Source organism: Typopeltis vanoorti, chromosome 7, assembly GCF_054136105.1.
Source record: "Typopeltis vanoorti isolate ZY-2024b chromosome 7, IOZ_Tvanoo_1.0, whole genome shotgun sequence".
NCBI lineage: Eukaryota > Metazoa > Arthropoda > Arachnida > Uropygi > Thelyphonidae > Typopeltis > Typopeltis vanoorti.
The window spans coordinates 62,953,400-62,969,250 of record NC_143555.1 but is presented as its reverse complement, the minus strand read 5'-3'; the positions used below and the strand labels follow the sequence as shown (position 1 = coordinate 62,969,250).

Sequence of the window (15,851 nt, the reverse complement as noted above, 5' to 3'; positions counted from 1 at the left end):
ATTTAAAAAAAAAAAGTTTCAAGCTGAAATGGAATTCTTTAAAATAACCTATACAGGTCTATTGTTAACGTTAATAATTGTCATTTCCTCTTCTATTATCCTTAGAATTAATGCTTTTCTCTAGATATTGAGTAGGTCTAGGTTTGTTACTAATATTAAATCCTAATGAACATAAACTTGAAGCTAGCAGTTAATAAATTATAGCGTACTTGGCAATTTCAGTGGAATATTCTGGTGGGGGATCATGACCTTATCTGAGTGGATTATTGAGAGGTGGGGGGGGGTAGCTAATCTTGTCTATAGAGCGGTTGAATCACGCGATTCATTAATTTGAATATACCGGATTTGAATTTCAGCAATCGGATTCTCTCCAATCCAGCCTCAGTGAAAATAATTTTTTTGGCATGTACTGAAAGTACATGACCAGAAAGTCCTAATTTGTTGGCTGTGGTTGAACGAATTGAATGTTGTATTTATGTTCATATTTTCTTAAGTTGACTATGTTCGATTTAATTTATGACGGTAGTTTTACATGCTCATCTAATTTGATATGCTTCTGAATAAACTAAATAAATAAAACGGTGGGGAGCTTTAGAAGAACTAAACAGGTCTCGTAATTTCTTAGACGTTTAAAAGCGATATTGATAGTTTTATATTTTTAGCAGAATCCTGCGTGTATTTTCCCCTCTATAAACAAGAATCTGTTTGCTATTATCAGTATTATAACGGTTTGTTATTGTTCTTAATAATTTTATCAACTGTTTTTTCTTCTTTTTTTTTCATGTTGGTCTTTTAGAACTGTGTGCAATCAAAATACAAGTTGTTTTTTAATAGACTCCCACGCACGAAAATTATAAGCCTACCTACCGTGTTTCAGCATGTTTTTATTTAATTTTATGTATTTATTTAATTTCATTTTTTTTGCATAATCATTAACAAGCATTAACTTTTATGTTAAAGATGCCAAGTTATTTTAAATATAAACTGGTTTTTTACTCCGTTTCCCAAGTAAGCAAACAGACAAGTCAGTCAAGTTTGCGCCTGCAAGTGTTGCAAGTCTGGCTGACCCTGCACGAAGTGCAAGTCCAAGCAGCTCGTGGTAAAGGTAGTATAAGCTCTGATCACTATTCTTAATATTTACCCTTAATGCAAAGCACATCTCTAAGGATAAATATTAAGAATAGTGATCAGAGCTTATTCTACTTTTACCACGAGTTGCCTTGAACTTGCACTACGTGCAGGGTCAGCTAGACTTGCAACACTTGCAGGCGCAAACTTGACTGACTTGTCTGTTTGCTTACTTGGGAAATGGAGCAAAAAACCAGGTTTATATTTAAAATAACTTGGTATCTTTAACATATATTATACCCAAGGTAAAAAACTTTCTAAAGCATAAACTTTTTCAAGCCACTTAAGGCTCGACGGTGATCTCCAAACGTTTGAAATTCATCTCTCTCTCTTCTAGACAATCACTGACATCCAAGACGAGATTCGAATCAGCATCCTTTGGTTGGAGGCGAGTACACTATCCGCTAGATCACGGATCTCAAACGCAGCAAAGGGCCAGTCAATTAGATGTATATCTGTAAACCAAAACATAAACTAAAAAAAGAAAGGCTCTAACAAAGGTCCTTTTGTTGCCGAGCTTTTACGACTTACGTAAACAGTTACACCACCTTTTTAAATTTATAAACATTTTTATTTTAAAATTTTAAAAATATAACAAGTTTAGAAAATATGTTCAGTTGTATTTTATTCATACTTTAAGAAAATTATTTAAATACATAATTTTGACTTTCAAAAATGCCTGTGTAGCTCAGTGGATGTGGCGTTTGCATACCACGGCGCTTGGCCACACGAAGGAAGACTTGGTTTCAAGTCTAGTCAGGGACTAGATGAAATTTTTCTAAGCCTTTTTCGACCGGTTCCCGATCTCTGGCACGGGCAAGTGGGTTTTTCCTCCCGGAATCTCTAGTTTTTCGTCCCATAAACTCAAGAAAATCGACCGTAGAACCCACATCAATTCAGACATTAAAATATATTGTGTTAGGGTTAGGGACCACGAGATGGCGGCACATTCGAGCCGTCTCTCTTCACTGGGTGCCTCTTAATTAGTGAGAGCATTGAGCCATCTATCTCTGATTGGTACCAGTGGAGATTGAACTGCCTACTCAGTCTCCAAAAGTTAGATAGGGCTAAATGGCCTCGCCTACTCCGTATACAGGAATAAAATGGCGTTAGCTGAAAAATAAAGATTTTTATCTACGAGTCCTTTTTTTTAATTTGATTTTGATCCTGAAACCTGACATCTTTTCCTCTGTGCTAACATGTCAATATCTGATTTCGACTGCACTTAAATTACAATTTTTAATAAATTCTCAATCAGTAAAAGTTTCGAAGCCTGAGCAATTATTTCACTTATGATGTAACTACATTCAACAGCAGCATCACTTGTTGTGATAACATTCGAAAATATCCTGTGTTGAAACCAGTTCATTTTTCAAATCTTTAAGTTTATCATCATGCATATTTTTTTGTATATTTATCACAGTAATTATGGTTTGTTTCATAATGGCATTTTAGGTTATGTTCTTTCACCACGGTGACACTTTGTCTACATATCAGACATGTTTGAATATTTTTTACTTCCACAAAGAAATATGCCTTCTCCCATTTTTCTTGAAAAGATCGACCTTCTTCATCTATTTTTCTTTTTTTTTTAACTTTAAATTCAGACTTTTGTTATGGGCAAAAAAAAATAAGTTATTGAGGTAACTTTTTATTAACACACTATCATATTACAATAGTAATAACCTGAAGTTACTATTGTAATAGTAATTACAATATTAACTTCCATTCATTGTTGCCAGCATTTGATGATAGAAACATGCAGGGCTTTTTTTCAGCTGGAACGGTCGGGAAAAGTTTACTGGAACGTGTTCCGGCTGGAAAAAAAAGCCCTGGAAACATTATTATTGTTACGGGTGACTCCAATGAGTCCTTAGACTCATCGAGGGAGACCCTAAACATCATGACCATCACAACTATTCGACATTCACACAGTATCTATCATACTTTGCCTTGAACTCATTCACCAATCATAGCACCCACAACAGACTCTGGCAGCTTATTCCACTCATTTACCACTCTAAAAGTAAAAAACCCAACTCTAACACCCTTACTAACCACACTCTTGCCCAACTTCCATGGATGTCCCCTAGTCCTCCCACCACCAGTTCTGTTCTCAAAAATATCCTCTGAATTAATCCTACAGAAACCCTACCCTTCAGCAATTTGAATGTCTCAATTATATCTCCCCTTTTCTGCCTATCAACCAATTTCTACAACCCACAAATCTTCAACCTGTTTTCATAAGGTTCATTCCATAGCCCTGCTATCATCTTGGTCACTCACCTCTGGATCACCAAATGGACCGTTCCTCTCAACCTCCTCCCCCATCAAGAAGAAACCTAGGTGACCAGATCTGGGCACAGTAGTGGAGATGGGGTCTTATTGAGGTTCGATACAGAAGAACAATAACTTGCTTATCTCTGCTTGTCAAAGTATTCTTCAGCATCCAAGTGATTTGATGAGCTGATTTAGCCACTTTTGCAATGTACCCCCTAAACTTCAACTCCTTATCCGCCAACACTCCCAAGTTACTGGCCTCATCAATCTCCTGGTGTACAGTTCCACCAATGTGATATACCGCTGCTAATCTTTTCACCCCAAAATGCATAACCTTACATTTTGTCACATTAAATTGACATCCGTTCTCCTTAGCCCAGACCTCCAAGCTATGCAAATCATTCTGCAAAATTTTGACAACTTCAGCATTCACTATTGCCATACCCAACTTTGCATCATCAGCAAACAAATGAACCGTTCCTCTCAGTACCTTCCCTATATCGTTCATGAACAGATTAAACAGCAGTGGTCCAAGAACAGAACTCTGCAGCACACCACTACTAGTCACAGGCCGTCTTTTGGACTCTACTCCTGAGTAAACTACTCTCTGGTATCTCCCATCAACCACTCTCCTATCCATCTCACCAACCCTATATCCATTCCCATATGTTGCAGTTTATGGATTAGAATTCCATGTGGTATCCTGTCAAAGGCCTTAGCGACGTCCAGCAGTATCACTATAAACCCTTTACCCTTATCCAGTTTAACACAGTTACGGCTGTAAAACCTGAACAAGTTACTGAGGCATTATCTACCCTTCACAAAACCATGCTTTCCCCCATATAGTATCTCATTTTCATCAATTCATTCCTGCATTTTCCCCTTGACTACTTTCTCCAAGACCTTGACAACGACTCCTGATGTGCTGATTGGTCGGTAATTTGCAACAGTAGTCTTGGATCCTCCTTTATGCAGTGGAATTATTTTCACCAATTTCTACCCCTTCGGGACTAAACCAGGCCTGAGACTCTTATTAATCAATATGGTCAAGGCCACTGACCATTCTTTAGCTGCTTTACGTAAGACCCGTACATGGTACAAAGAATTGTTGTAATAAGTTTTACTTTTGTTTAAAGCTGTCATAAAACATTTAGAAGTTTGCATTTTTTTTCTGTTTAAATCCCCGCAGGATGTTAGAAGTTAAAAACATTTTTTTTTAGAAAAGAAATCATTAATGCCAGATACAAGCACTTCGTGGGCCACCAGTTTGCGACCCCTGCACTAGGTCAATGGGCCAGGAAACTAGTGAGAACATGATTATTAGAAGTCAGTGCCTTTTTATATTTTTCTTTAATTGTATTCATCGTACAAGATTTTGTGCTGGGTGCGAGATTAAGATTATAGATATGTATGCAGATCAGTGTATGTGTTTCAATAGATGCAGGTTTACATTGTTTTTCAAGATGATTTGCTATTGCTTCAGCTTTATCAGCATCAGTGTGGATGAGACCAGAATTAGTTGGAGGTGGGGGGAAGAGGTTTATTTCTGTTTTTAATCTTTCGGATGAGATTCCTTCCGAAAGATTCACAATTTTTCTTCCCAGAGTTGAGTTCTATGGGCTGCTGGGGCATCTCTCACTGCAGAGTTGAACCTGTTCAAGAACCTTTTGTCTTGCAGCACTTTTGTAGTATCTTTTTCTTGCCTTTTGCCAAGAACTCATTTTCAAATATTGTAATAATACTGCAAATTTTCTTCACAATTGCTGTAAGTGTTGCTAGTTCTGAGAGGAGTTTTTCTAAATAAAATTGATTTAATAAAAATTACCTACCTTACTATGAAATAGACTTCGTGAATGTGATCGACGATTTTGCTAACAGAAAAGCAAGAAAAATAACATTTTCGATTTTTGAAATTAGAGTTTTACTTCCAAAATAAACATTGTTTTAATTTATTTCCCAATGTGCCATTTTGACTTTTTGTTGTATTTTTGGTGTGTATTGAGAGGGGTGGCAAACCTCAGGGATCTCCCCAGGCAGCAACAGCTCTAGCTACGCCAGTAGTAGTAGTAGGGTCACTTCTGACCAGAACAAGATAAGATAAGGAATCGTGACGTGATTGGTTGTTCGTCATTGTGTGTGACGTCATGGGTTTGGAATGCTTGGAATTTCCCTGGGGGCATATGTGTCAGTGACATGAGTTCTTGTGTTTTGGTTCACATATGGAATTATGGGTGATGGTAGAGATAAGGATTCGTGTTGTGATTGGTGGGACACTCTGAACCAGATCAAGATAAAATAAGGAATCGTGACGTGAATGTTTGTTGTTATCAGATGAAGATAAGTGACGTTATTGTTTTGAATGGAAAGGAAGATGTATAAGGAATCGTGTCGTGATTGGTGGGTCACTTCTGACTAGATCAAGATAAGTAATCGTGACGTGAATGTCTGTTGTTATAGAGTTTGGAACGTTTGAAATTTCGCTGGGGACCCTCGTCTGTCAGTGACGTCAGTTCTTGTGTTTTGGTTCGCGTATGGAATTATGGATGATGGTAGAGATAAGAATCGTGACGTTCTGTGTTTGGAAATTTCTGGGGAACATGTGTGTCTCTGTGATATCACATAGTGTTTTGGTTTGGCTATGGAATTGTGGGCGATGTTTTTGAGATAAGATATCTTGGAATTTTCCCAGGGTGATACACATCCGTCATTGTCATCATGTTTGGTTGTCTATAGATGGGTGTACTAATTTTCCAATACATTTTGGGGTATATTGTGTTGCACATTCCAGGTATTTGCTTATGCTTGGACTCGCCGAACTTTATACAGTTTCTATATTCGGCATGCAACTCTTTGAGTTTCCTTTTTGGCTGTGAAACAATATGGGATGTAATATCCCTTAATTTAAATAATTTTATATCACCAAATTGAAGCCTTTGGCTCTTCATATATTTAGTAATAAACATAGTGTTTTAATTTCTTTCCCTACGTCGTTTTGACTTTTTGTAATATTTTTGGTGTGTATTGAGAGGGGCGGCAAACTCAGGGACTGCCCCGGATGGCAAAAGCTCTAGCTGCGCCACTGTTTTCCCATAGTTCTTTTTGATCTTGATACACTTCGAAATCATGTTGCTATGTCAGCATCTTAAAAACCCTAGGTACTTAAGCACTTTATAGATGTTATTGCATGATAACTCCATTGGAGTCCAAGGACTAATCGCAAGCAGCTACTTTAAATCACAAAACTTACCATGTGTTCCCCAATAATATTTATCCATTAATTGCCTATCTTCTCTAGCAGATTTGCTTGTAAGCAAGATGAAAAATCCACTTCTTCGGAAGCAAGAAATGCTGCAACCTACCTACTAGATATTCCAACTTGCCTTGAGTTGAAAAAGTCAATATGTGGATTCCTTTCGCCATGACTAGAATCGAATCTGAGTCTTCCAGTTGAAGCGTGCATTGCTCTTTCGTTCTTATAATGGAGTTGCAAGACATGTTTCCAGGTTGTAACACCTTTTTTGCTATAACCGTTACACTGCTGATGCGATTTCATTTGTGGATTCAGCCATCGTTTTGATAAAATTTTACGTTAATATTACAACTTTTTTTTTTAAATCTCAAGGTCGTCATTAGCAGAGAACTCCAGCTGCTTCAACATTACATCATGGTAAACAATAAGGAGCCTGAATTAATTGCTTTGGTTGTGTTGATACAGAATATTCTAATTAGCCGTCTTAATTAGTTTGATCTCTCATGAAAAATTAAGAAGTTGATCTTACAAGCTTATTTTAAAGTGTTAAATAAAATCTCTTGTTATAAGACTAATCCTGTTAGTGAATGTTTCTACATATTATGCTATCTTCTGAATAACAAAGTAACTGGTATATTTAAACCTTATAAATAATTAGATTGAGACTGGCTAAAATTCTAGTATTCAACATTGGTGGTACTTATCTACATTAGTTATGCGAATGCTAAATAACATTAGTGTTATGGTATGAGTGCATAAGCATTGACCTACAATATGGATTTTTCAACGCTTGATCCACAACTGATCACTAGGTGATCAGTTGTGGATCTTCTGTCCCCTTCTGGACAGAAGCTATGGAAAGGTTTGAAGAAACTGATGCGGTCACTCTTGAGATTTGATCAGTTTGGGAAGTCTATTCTCCAACCTTCTACCTTTTGCAATTGAGGCCTGCCTTCTACCTTTCGCTTTAACTTTTTTCTACATGTTACGATAGATGGATTCCTTTCTCAATTTTGCAACCAATTGCTGGAATACCCAAGACTTGGGATTTTCATCCACTCTTACTCTTGTGCATAAATGACCTCACGAACTATCCATCATTTGCTAATGATAGCACACACTCTATTCCACTTTATTCGACAGACTTAGCACACAAACATTAGAAGCTTTAAGATATCTTCCATAATCATTTTAAACACTGATCACCTTGCAATTCTTGAAGAATTTCATGAACTGCAAGGTATGCATAAGGTAAGGATTCTTCAGTTGGGTAAGGATAACCTTTTGACCTTCAGTGCTACCAAAACAGTCCTGTCTTCTTTCCTAAAAGAAAGATTCACCTTTATTGTCTTTACTACCATCATTGCCAAACAGGATTCGATTTTTTTATTCTTGGGTGTATCCATTCCCCTTGTCTAGTTCAATGGTAACATTGTTATAGAATGTGGGCAAGTTGCTAAAACATGATCTTCCCTTAGTAAACCCACGTTATTCATTGCAAAGTAGAGATTCACTGTTCACTCTCAACCCATTTCTGAAATGCAAGCCAAACCAGTTTTTCCAAAATCTTCACCACCCCTCCTGAGATACTAATTGGCTGATAGTTGAATACATCGGTCTTTGTACCACCCTTGTGCAATGGAATTACCATACATTCCTTCCATTCCTATGGAATCTTCCCTGTTCTGAGACTCATTAAACATCCTGACAAAAGTAATGGCCAGTTCAGATGAACGCTCTTTTAGCACGTGCTGATATTCCATCAGTCCTCCCTATTGCTGAATTCTTATTCAGTTTGTGCAACAGCTTTAATACTTCGGCCTCACACACCTGCGTTTCTTCATCTAGTGAAGCGGTAACAGTGAGCTCAATGTTGCGTTCACCAGGTTGATAGCTTTTAACAAAATGGGCACTCATTAACTGAACAACCTTTTCTGCATCTATAACCCTCACGCCATCTGGATTTAGAAGAGTTATTCTTTCATATTCATTCTTTCTTTTACTTGCAGCATATCGATAGAATTCTTCTGGGTTGTCTTTAGCATGCAGATCCAGTTTCTTTTCATAATCAGACTTTGCTTTCCGTACAACAGTTGTGACTATTCTAGTCCGCTGCTTATAATGTTCATAATGGACGTCATCCTAATGCAAACAGTATTCCTTACACATCGTCCTTTTCTTACAAATCTCTTGCTTAATAAGATTGCGCATCCATTTGACTCCTACTCTATTTATTCTTCGAACTCTCGGGACACATTCTGATATCGCATCATTTAAGTATTTTTTAAATGCTTCCCATGCGCCCTTGATATTCTTTCCATCCAGCGACCATCCCATTCCACTGAACTCAGTATACTCCTCAGTTGGTCATAATTTCCTGCTTTGTAGTTCAGCATGTAACCTTTTCTGATTGGAACATTCATAAACTTAGTCACTTCCCAAATTAGTACCGAATGATCACTGTCACCAACTAGAGGCAAAATAGTTACATCTTTAACTGAAATGCCCTCTGACATTATAATCAAATCTAACACTCTTTGAACTTGAGCTCTTTCTGTCACATGCTGCTTGAGGAAGTTGTCCCTCAACAGCTCAATAAATGCATTTTTTCATTCTTCTCATAAGATTCTACTGCTACCCAATCAATATTTGGATAATTTGTTTACCTGTAAAATAAATAAAGTTTACCTGTTAAAAGTTGCTCAATTTTAATCCTTTTTAAAACTTTCTGACATGTTCTTTTTAATTTGTTATTCATTTTTATCCTACTTAAAACTAAGTGACTGATGTATTAACCAGGGTTTACTTTTCTGAGTTTAACCTCATAGTTGTGTGGATATATATATTTTATTTATTTTTTCTTCTTTGTGCAAAATTTCTACTAGTGACATTTGTGAAGGTAACAGGTGTGTTATTTTCTGTAACAAATTTTAGTAGTTATATTTATAAAAGATTCCCCAAATATGCAGGATATATTTGGTATTGTTTGTAAATCAATTACAGACAAATGGATCTGTACTATGGAGTAATATAGATACATACAGAATACCATTTTATACAGCTATCTGAAGCAAAAGTGTTGTCTGTATCCCTTGAAATGGATAAAATTCAGTATCGTGTGGTTATAAAATTCTTTGTAAAAGAAGGTGTAACACCAAAAGAAATTCATTCGAAGTTTATGGGCTTGCTTCTCCTTTGTTTTCGACAATTGAGAAATGGGCTGCCGAGTTTAAACGTGGCCATACCAGCCTTGAAGATGATCCACGTGAAGGACGTCAAAAAAGTGTAACAACACCAGAAATCATTGATCAAGTGCACAATATGGTATTGGATGACCGACAAGTCAAAGTGCATGAAATTGCTGAGACTATGGGCATTTCAAAAGAACGTGTAGGATATATTTTGCATGAAGAATTGCATATGAAAAAGCTTTGCACAAGATGGGTGCCACACTTGCTCACAGCAGATCAAAAATCACTCGCATGAAAATCTCTGAACAGTGCTTGAAGCATTTTAACAAGAATAAAACTGATTTTGTGTGTCAATTTATTACTATGGATGAGACTTAGATTCACCATTACACACCAGAATCCAAACAGTAGTCAAAACAGTGGACAGAAGCCGGTTGTTCAGTGCCAAAGAAGACAAAGTTGGTTCCATCAGCAGGAAAGATTATGGCACCGGTGTTTTGGGATGCTAAAGGCATCTTGTTTATTAATTATCTTGAAAAGGGTAAAACAATAACTGGGTAATATTATTTCGATCTTTTAACCAGACTAGACAAAAAAATTCGTGAGAAAAGACCCGGTTTGCAGAATAAAAAAATCATCTTTCATCAGGACAATGCACCTGCCCACAAAGGTGTTTTGGCAATGGGAAAATTAAGGGATCTGCACTATAAATTGTTGAAACTTCCACCCTATTCCCCAGATTTGGGTCCTTCTGACTTCTGTCTCTTCCCAAAACTATAACTCTTCCTCGCTGGTCATCGTTTTTCTTTGAATCAAGAGGTGATTGCAGCTGTAGAGGAATATTTTGGAGAACTTATTGAGAACTACTACAGGTACAGGATAATGGTGCCGGAGCATTGCTGCAATAAATGTATTAGTTTTAAGGGAGATTATGTTGAAAAATAAAAATAATTTTGAAATTATAAATTCGTTTTTTTATTAGGCCGAGAACTTTTCAGACCACCCTTGTAATGGTCAGTTTTGTTGTCTCCTCTTTTTTCGCTAATGTTCCACTCAAAGATACCTCAGACCTTATCCAAGCTTTATTTATTCCCGATATCTCGGCACTATTTCAGTTCAACATGAACTCTGGCTTTTTTGTTCTGCAAGAAAAATTCTACAAACAGATAGTGGGCACCCATGGGTTCTCCAGTTTCTTAACCCTTGGCCAACTTCCTCATGGAGACATTTGAAGAAAATGCCTTAAATTCTGTGCCATGTCACATAAACTCACTGTGTGGGCTACTCTACATTGATGATGATCTCCATTTTGTCCACATGGTTTGGATATGCTCAGAATTTTCTTAACTCATTTAAACAATCAACATCCTAGGATCCAGTTTACCTTAGAAAAGGAAAACAATAACAGTCTCATAATCCTAGACACTTTGATTATATGCCAGCCTGATGGATCCTTGATATTCTCCGTTTACAGAAAACTCACACATGTTGGTGGATACATTCACCAGCAGTTATACCAATCTCCTACCCAACAATATGGGATTATAAAAACCCCAATATAACAGGACAAAATTAATCAGCTCTGATAGCAGTGCCTTAACTACTGAACTGGACCATATTTTTAACACTTTTTTGGCAGTGGCTGCAACCCTTAAAAATCAACAAAATATTAAATCCTGTAACCACAATCCCCCCCCCCTGCTCCCCCATCTTTCAGAGCAGAGATTACACAATTCTATTGCCATTCCATATATCCTGAGCACATCTGAAAAATTAACAAAAATCTTGAAGAAATACAACCACTTACAGACCACATAAAACATTGGCATCCCTTATCTGCTCCACCAGCATTCCCTAGACTTACCAGGTGTCTATCAGGTCCCTTGCAGTTGCAAACTAGCCTACTATGGCGAAACAGGCAGGACAGGAACGCTTGCACACACATGGACTACATCTGATTCTACCATTACAGCCACTGTGGACTTGCTGACCATGCTTTGAACATTTCCCACAAGATATGCTGGAAGAAGTCCACTCTGTTGCACTGCAGCAAATTCAACAATGAAAGACTATTCCTCAAATCTGCCTCAACCCTGAGAAACTTTCCAAACCGCAACAAATTTGGGTGCGTGAAATTGCCCAAAATTTGGGAAGCACTCGTCCTCGGATCTTCATTCCAACTGCCAAAACAACCCAATTTAGCCCAATAGGGGACACCATTTAGGGTTCTTGGCATAACTTTGTAGCTTTTCTTCAATCTCATTTGCCCAGTGTGCGCATACCACTGTTCTGTGATTCTCGATTGTGGCAATGTAACATTGCTGAAATATTGGAAATATTAAAGTTATTATAATTAATATTTAATATATGTAGAATGAGGAGGAAGAAGAAGGATATGAGGCCATCACTGGAAGTTGTAAAAGTAGTGAGTGAGGATAGTTTTTTTTCATGGAGAGTGATAGGAGCATGGAATGCAATGCAATGCTTCATAGGGTAGTGAAAGTGCAAATGGCAGATGAGATTAAGAAGTCATACAATAGACTGTGTTGACTATCCATGGCCCCTCTCAGTAAGTCTTGTGACTACATGGAGGTTAGGAAAATAATAATTCAACACATCTATTTTTCTTCAAGTCACTTTTAATGTTTCACATTCCTGCATTTCAAGAATGTATAAATTCTTGTGTTAAATGTATAAAATGGAAAACGTATATGCCACAGAATCTCTCAGTATACATATTAAAATGTTTTAAAACAAAGGATGGAGAGAACATTAAACAAGATATTGACCATTTTAACAATAGCACCATAGCTCTGCAGCTAGTGCAAATTTTATATCACTTCCAAAATTTCTAAACAACACTACATTTCACTTAGACATAGCATAGTTTCTTACAAACACCTCTTAGTTTAGAAAATGAAACTTATGGACTGCTGAAAACTGCATCAAATGAAAAGTGTATTGTAGTAATATCCATTGTCTGTTAAAAAGAAAAAAAATATTTTGCTAATTAGTAACCTGAATGTATGTGTAACATAATTTACAGTTTGTTTACTATAACAATTACTTTTTAAATTTACAGAATTTGGTGTTACAAGAAGGAAAAGAGATTTTTGATAAATGGAAGGATGCCCCTGTACCAATTTATTTAAACATATATGTGTACAATATTACTAATCCAACAGATGTCAAGAGTGGAAGTAAACCTGTACTTCAAGAATTAGGTCCTTATGTTTACAGGTAGCTTTTTTTTTCTTTTTTTTTTACTGACTTTTATTATTATTATTATTATTATTATTACGGGTATCTCCATGGAGTCAGTAGACTCATCGCGGGAGACCCAAACTAGCAAAACAATATCTGTCATATCTCTTCTTGAATTCATTTACAGATGAAGAGCTCACAACAAAGTCAGGCAATGAATTCCACTCATTCACCACCCTCCAGGCAAAAAACCTTGTTCTGACACCCTTTGTTAACCACACTCTATTTTAATTTCCAGAGATGACTTCTTGTTCTTCCATCACTATCACACAGCTGAAACATTTCCCCTGCATCAATCCTATAAAAACCTTTTAGTAATTTGAATGTTTCTATCATATCCCCTCTTCTTCGCCTATCAACCAACCTCTGCAATCCACAAGCTCTCAATCTATCAATGTAGGGAGCATTTTTTATATCACTCACCAACTTGGTCACTCTTCTCTGAACCCCTCTCCACAGCCTCCTCATCTCCAAGGAATCCAGGTGACCAGACCTGAGCACAGTAATCCAAATGTGGAAGTATCAATGCTTTATAAAGGGGAATAATAATCTCCTTATCTCTGGATGTCAGTGTGTTCCTCAACAACCAAGTAATCCTATGTGCAATCTTGGGCACCTTAGCAATGTGTCCTCTGAACTTCATCTCCCTATCTACCAATACCCCTAAGTCCCTAGCCTCATCAATCTCTTGGAGTACCTTTCCATCGATGTAGTACACAGCTGGTAATCTTTTAATCCCAAAATGCATGACTTTACACTTTTCCACATTGAACTGACATCCATTTTCTTTTGCCCATTTTACCAGCTTATTTAAATCCTCCTGCAAACTTTCAACATCAGCTTGATTTTTTATTGCACTACACAACTTTGCATCATCAGCAAACAACTGAATATCTCCCTTTAAGCCGTTTCCTATATCATTTATATACAAATTAAACAACATTGGCCCAAGCACAGAGCCCTGAGGCACACCACTGGTCACCTGCCTCATTCTGGACTCGGCTCCTCCATACACCACCTTATGGTATCTCTCCCTGAGCCATTCTCCTATCCATATCACCAATTTAATATCCATTCCCATCTGCTCCAATTTGCGTAACAGTGTTCTATGGGGTATCCTGTCAAAAGCCTTAGCAAAATCCAGAAGTACCACTGTGTAGCCAGTTCCTTTGTCCAACTCTGATGTTATTCTATTATGAATAGTTAATAGATTGCTAAGGCAGGATCTACCTTTAACAAAACCATGTTGGCCTCTATAGAGTATCATGTCCTGATCCACCCATTCTTGAATTTTGTCTTTAACCAACTTTTCCAATACTTTTACCACTACTCCTGAGATGGTGATTGGTCTGTAATTCAATACCGCAGTTTTAGAGCCACCCTTATGCAAAGGAACCACTTTGCCTAACTTCCACTCCCTAGGGACCATACCAGAGTTCAAACTTAAATTAAATATCCAGGTAAGAGGGGTTGACAATTCATTTGCACATTCACGCAACACCCGAGCTGATATTCCATCTAAGCCTACCGCAGTGTTTGCATTTAAGTTTTGCAATATATTTAATACTTCTGATTCTTTAGCTTCAATTCTCACATTAGGTATTGCTATAGGTATAGAGATATCCTCACTTGGGTGATAGACTTTTGAGAAGTGATCACTCAGTAACTCGACTATTACATCTGATTTTGTCACCTCAATACCATCAGCACCCACTAAGGTTATCCTTCCGAAGTCATTCTTCCTCTTACTTGCCACATAGCGGAAGAACTCTTTGGGATTACCCTTGATCGCTTTGGCTAAGGTCTTCTCATAATCTGATTTAGCTTTTCTTACTATGCTGGTAACCTTCCTAGCTTGAGCCTTGTACTGCTCATGGGTGTTCTGATCGCCCTTCTCCTTGTAAATTTTCCATAACATTTTCTTTTTTTGTAGTTCAAGCTTGATACTACTGCTCATCCATCTAATGCCTGCCTTGTTTGACCTCCTGACCATGGGGACACAATCTGATATTGCTTTCCTCAGATACCTGCTGATTTTATCCCAAGCACTGCTAACATCTTTCCCTTGCAATATGTTCTGCCATGGGATGGCTGCAAGCCCACTCCGAAGCTTGTTATAATTGCCTAACCTGTAGTTCCGTACATACCCCTTCTTAATAGAAAAATCCACAGATTTTGCAACCTCCCAAGTCAATACCACATGATCGCTTTCACCAACTGGAGGTAACAAGGACACCTTACTTATGCATATAACCTCTGAACCAATAACCAGGTCCAACACTCTCACACCACGTGTCCCTTCAGTTACGTGCTGTTTCAAAATGATTGTAACATTGTCAGTTTTTATTGGCTAATACCTGAATTATCTTATATTCAGATTTGTTGCTTTCCCATGAGGGAGTTAAAAGCTTTTGAGCCTTAACTTCCTAGTGATGTAGAAGAAAACAGTGGAACCACTTAGTAGACATGATAATTTTTGGAAACATTCTTTAAAGGCACAGATCATGATGTTAACAGACATGGTAATCCTTCAGTTATCAAACCACGGCAGGAAGAGAGCAATTTGCCAGTTGAAAGAACTTAAGTTAAAATTATATGGTCAGATGACACACTAACCCATTCAATGGTCAGTCAATTGAAGGTTTGTTCATTTTAAGGTTAGATAATTGATAGGTCACTGTACTAAAACATGGACTTTAAATAAACATTTTTGTCATTCTATAAACTCATTTAGTAAG

The 15,851-nt window shown here is 37.3% G+C and overlaps 1 protein-coding gene across 2 annotated transcripts in view; it reads left to right on the top strand.

The window, feature by feature from the left end:
• Window positions 1-15,851, top strand: part of LOC150104728 (lysosome membrane protein 2-like) — a 360,554-nt gene that overhangs the window by 139,724 nt on the left and 204,979 nt on the right. For both annotated transcript variants that reach the window (XM_090395908.1, XM_090395909.1), the window contains exon 2: window positions 12,932-13,089. In XM_090395908.1, coding sequence (XP_090252034.1) covers window positions 12,932-13,089 — 158 coding nt within the window. The remainder of the gene's footprint in view (window positions 1-12,931; window positions 13,090-15,851) is intronic.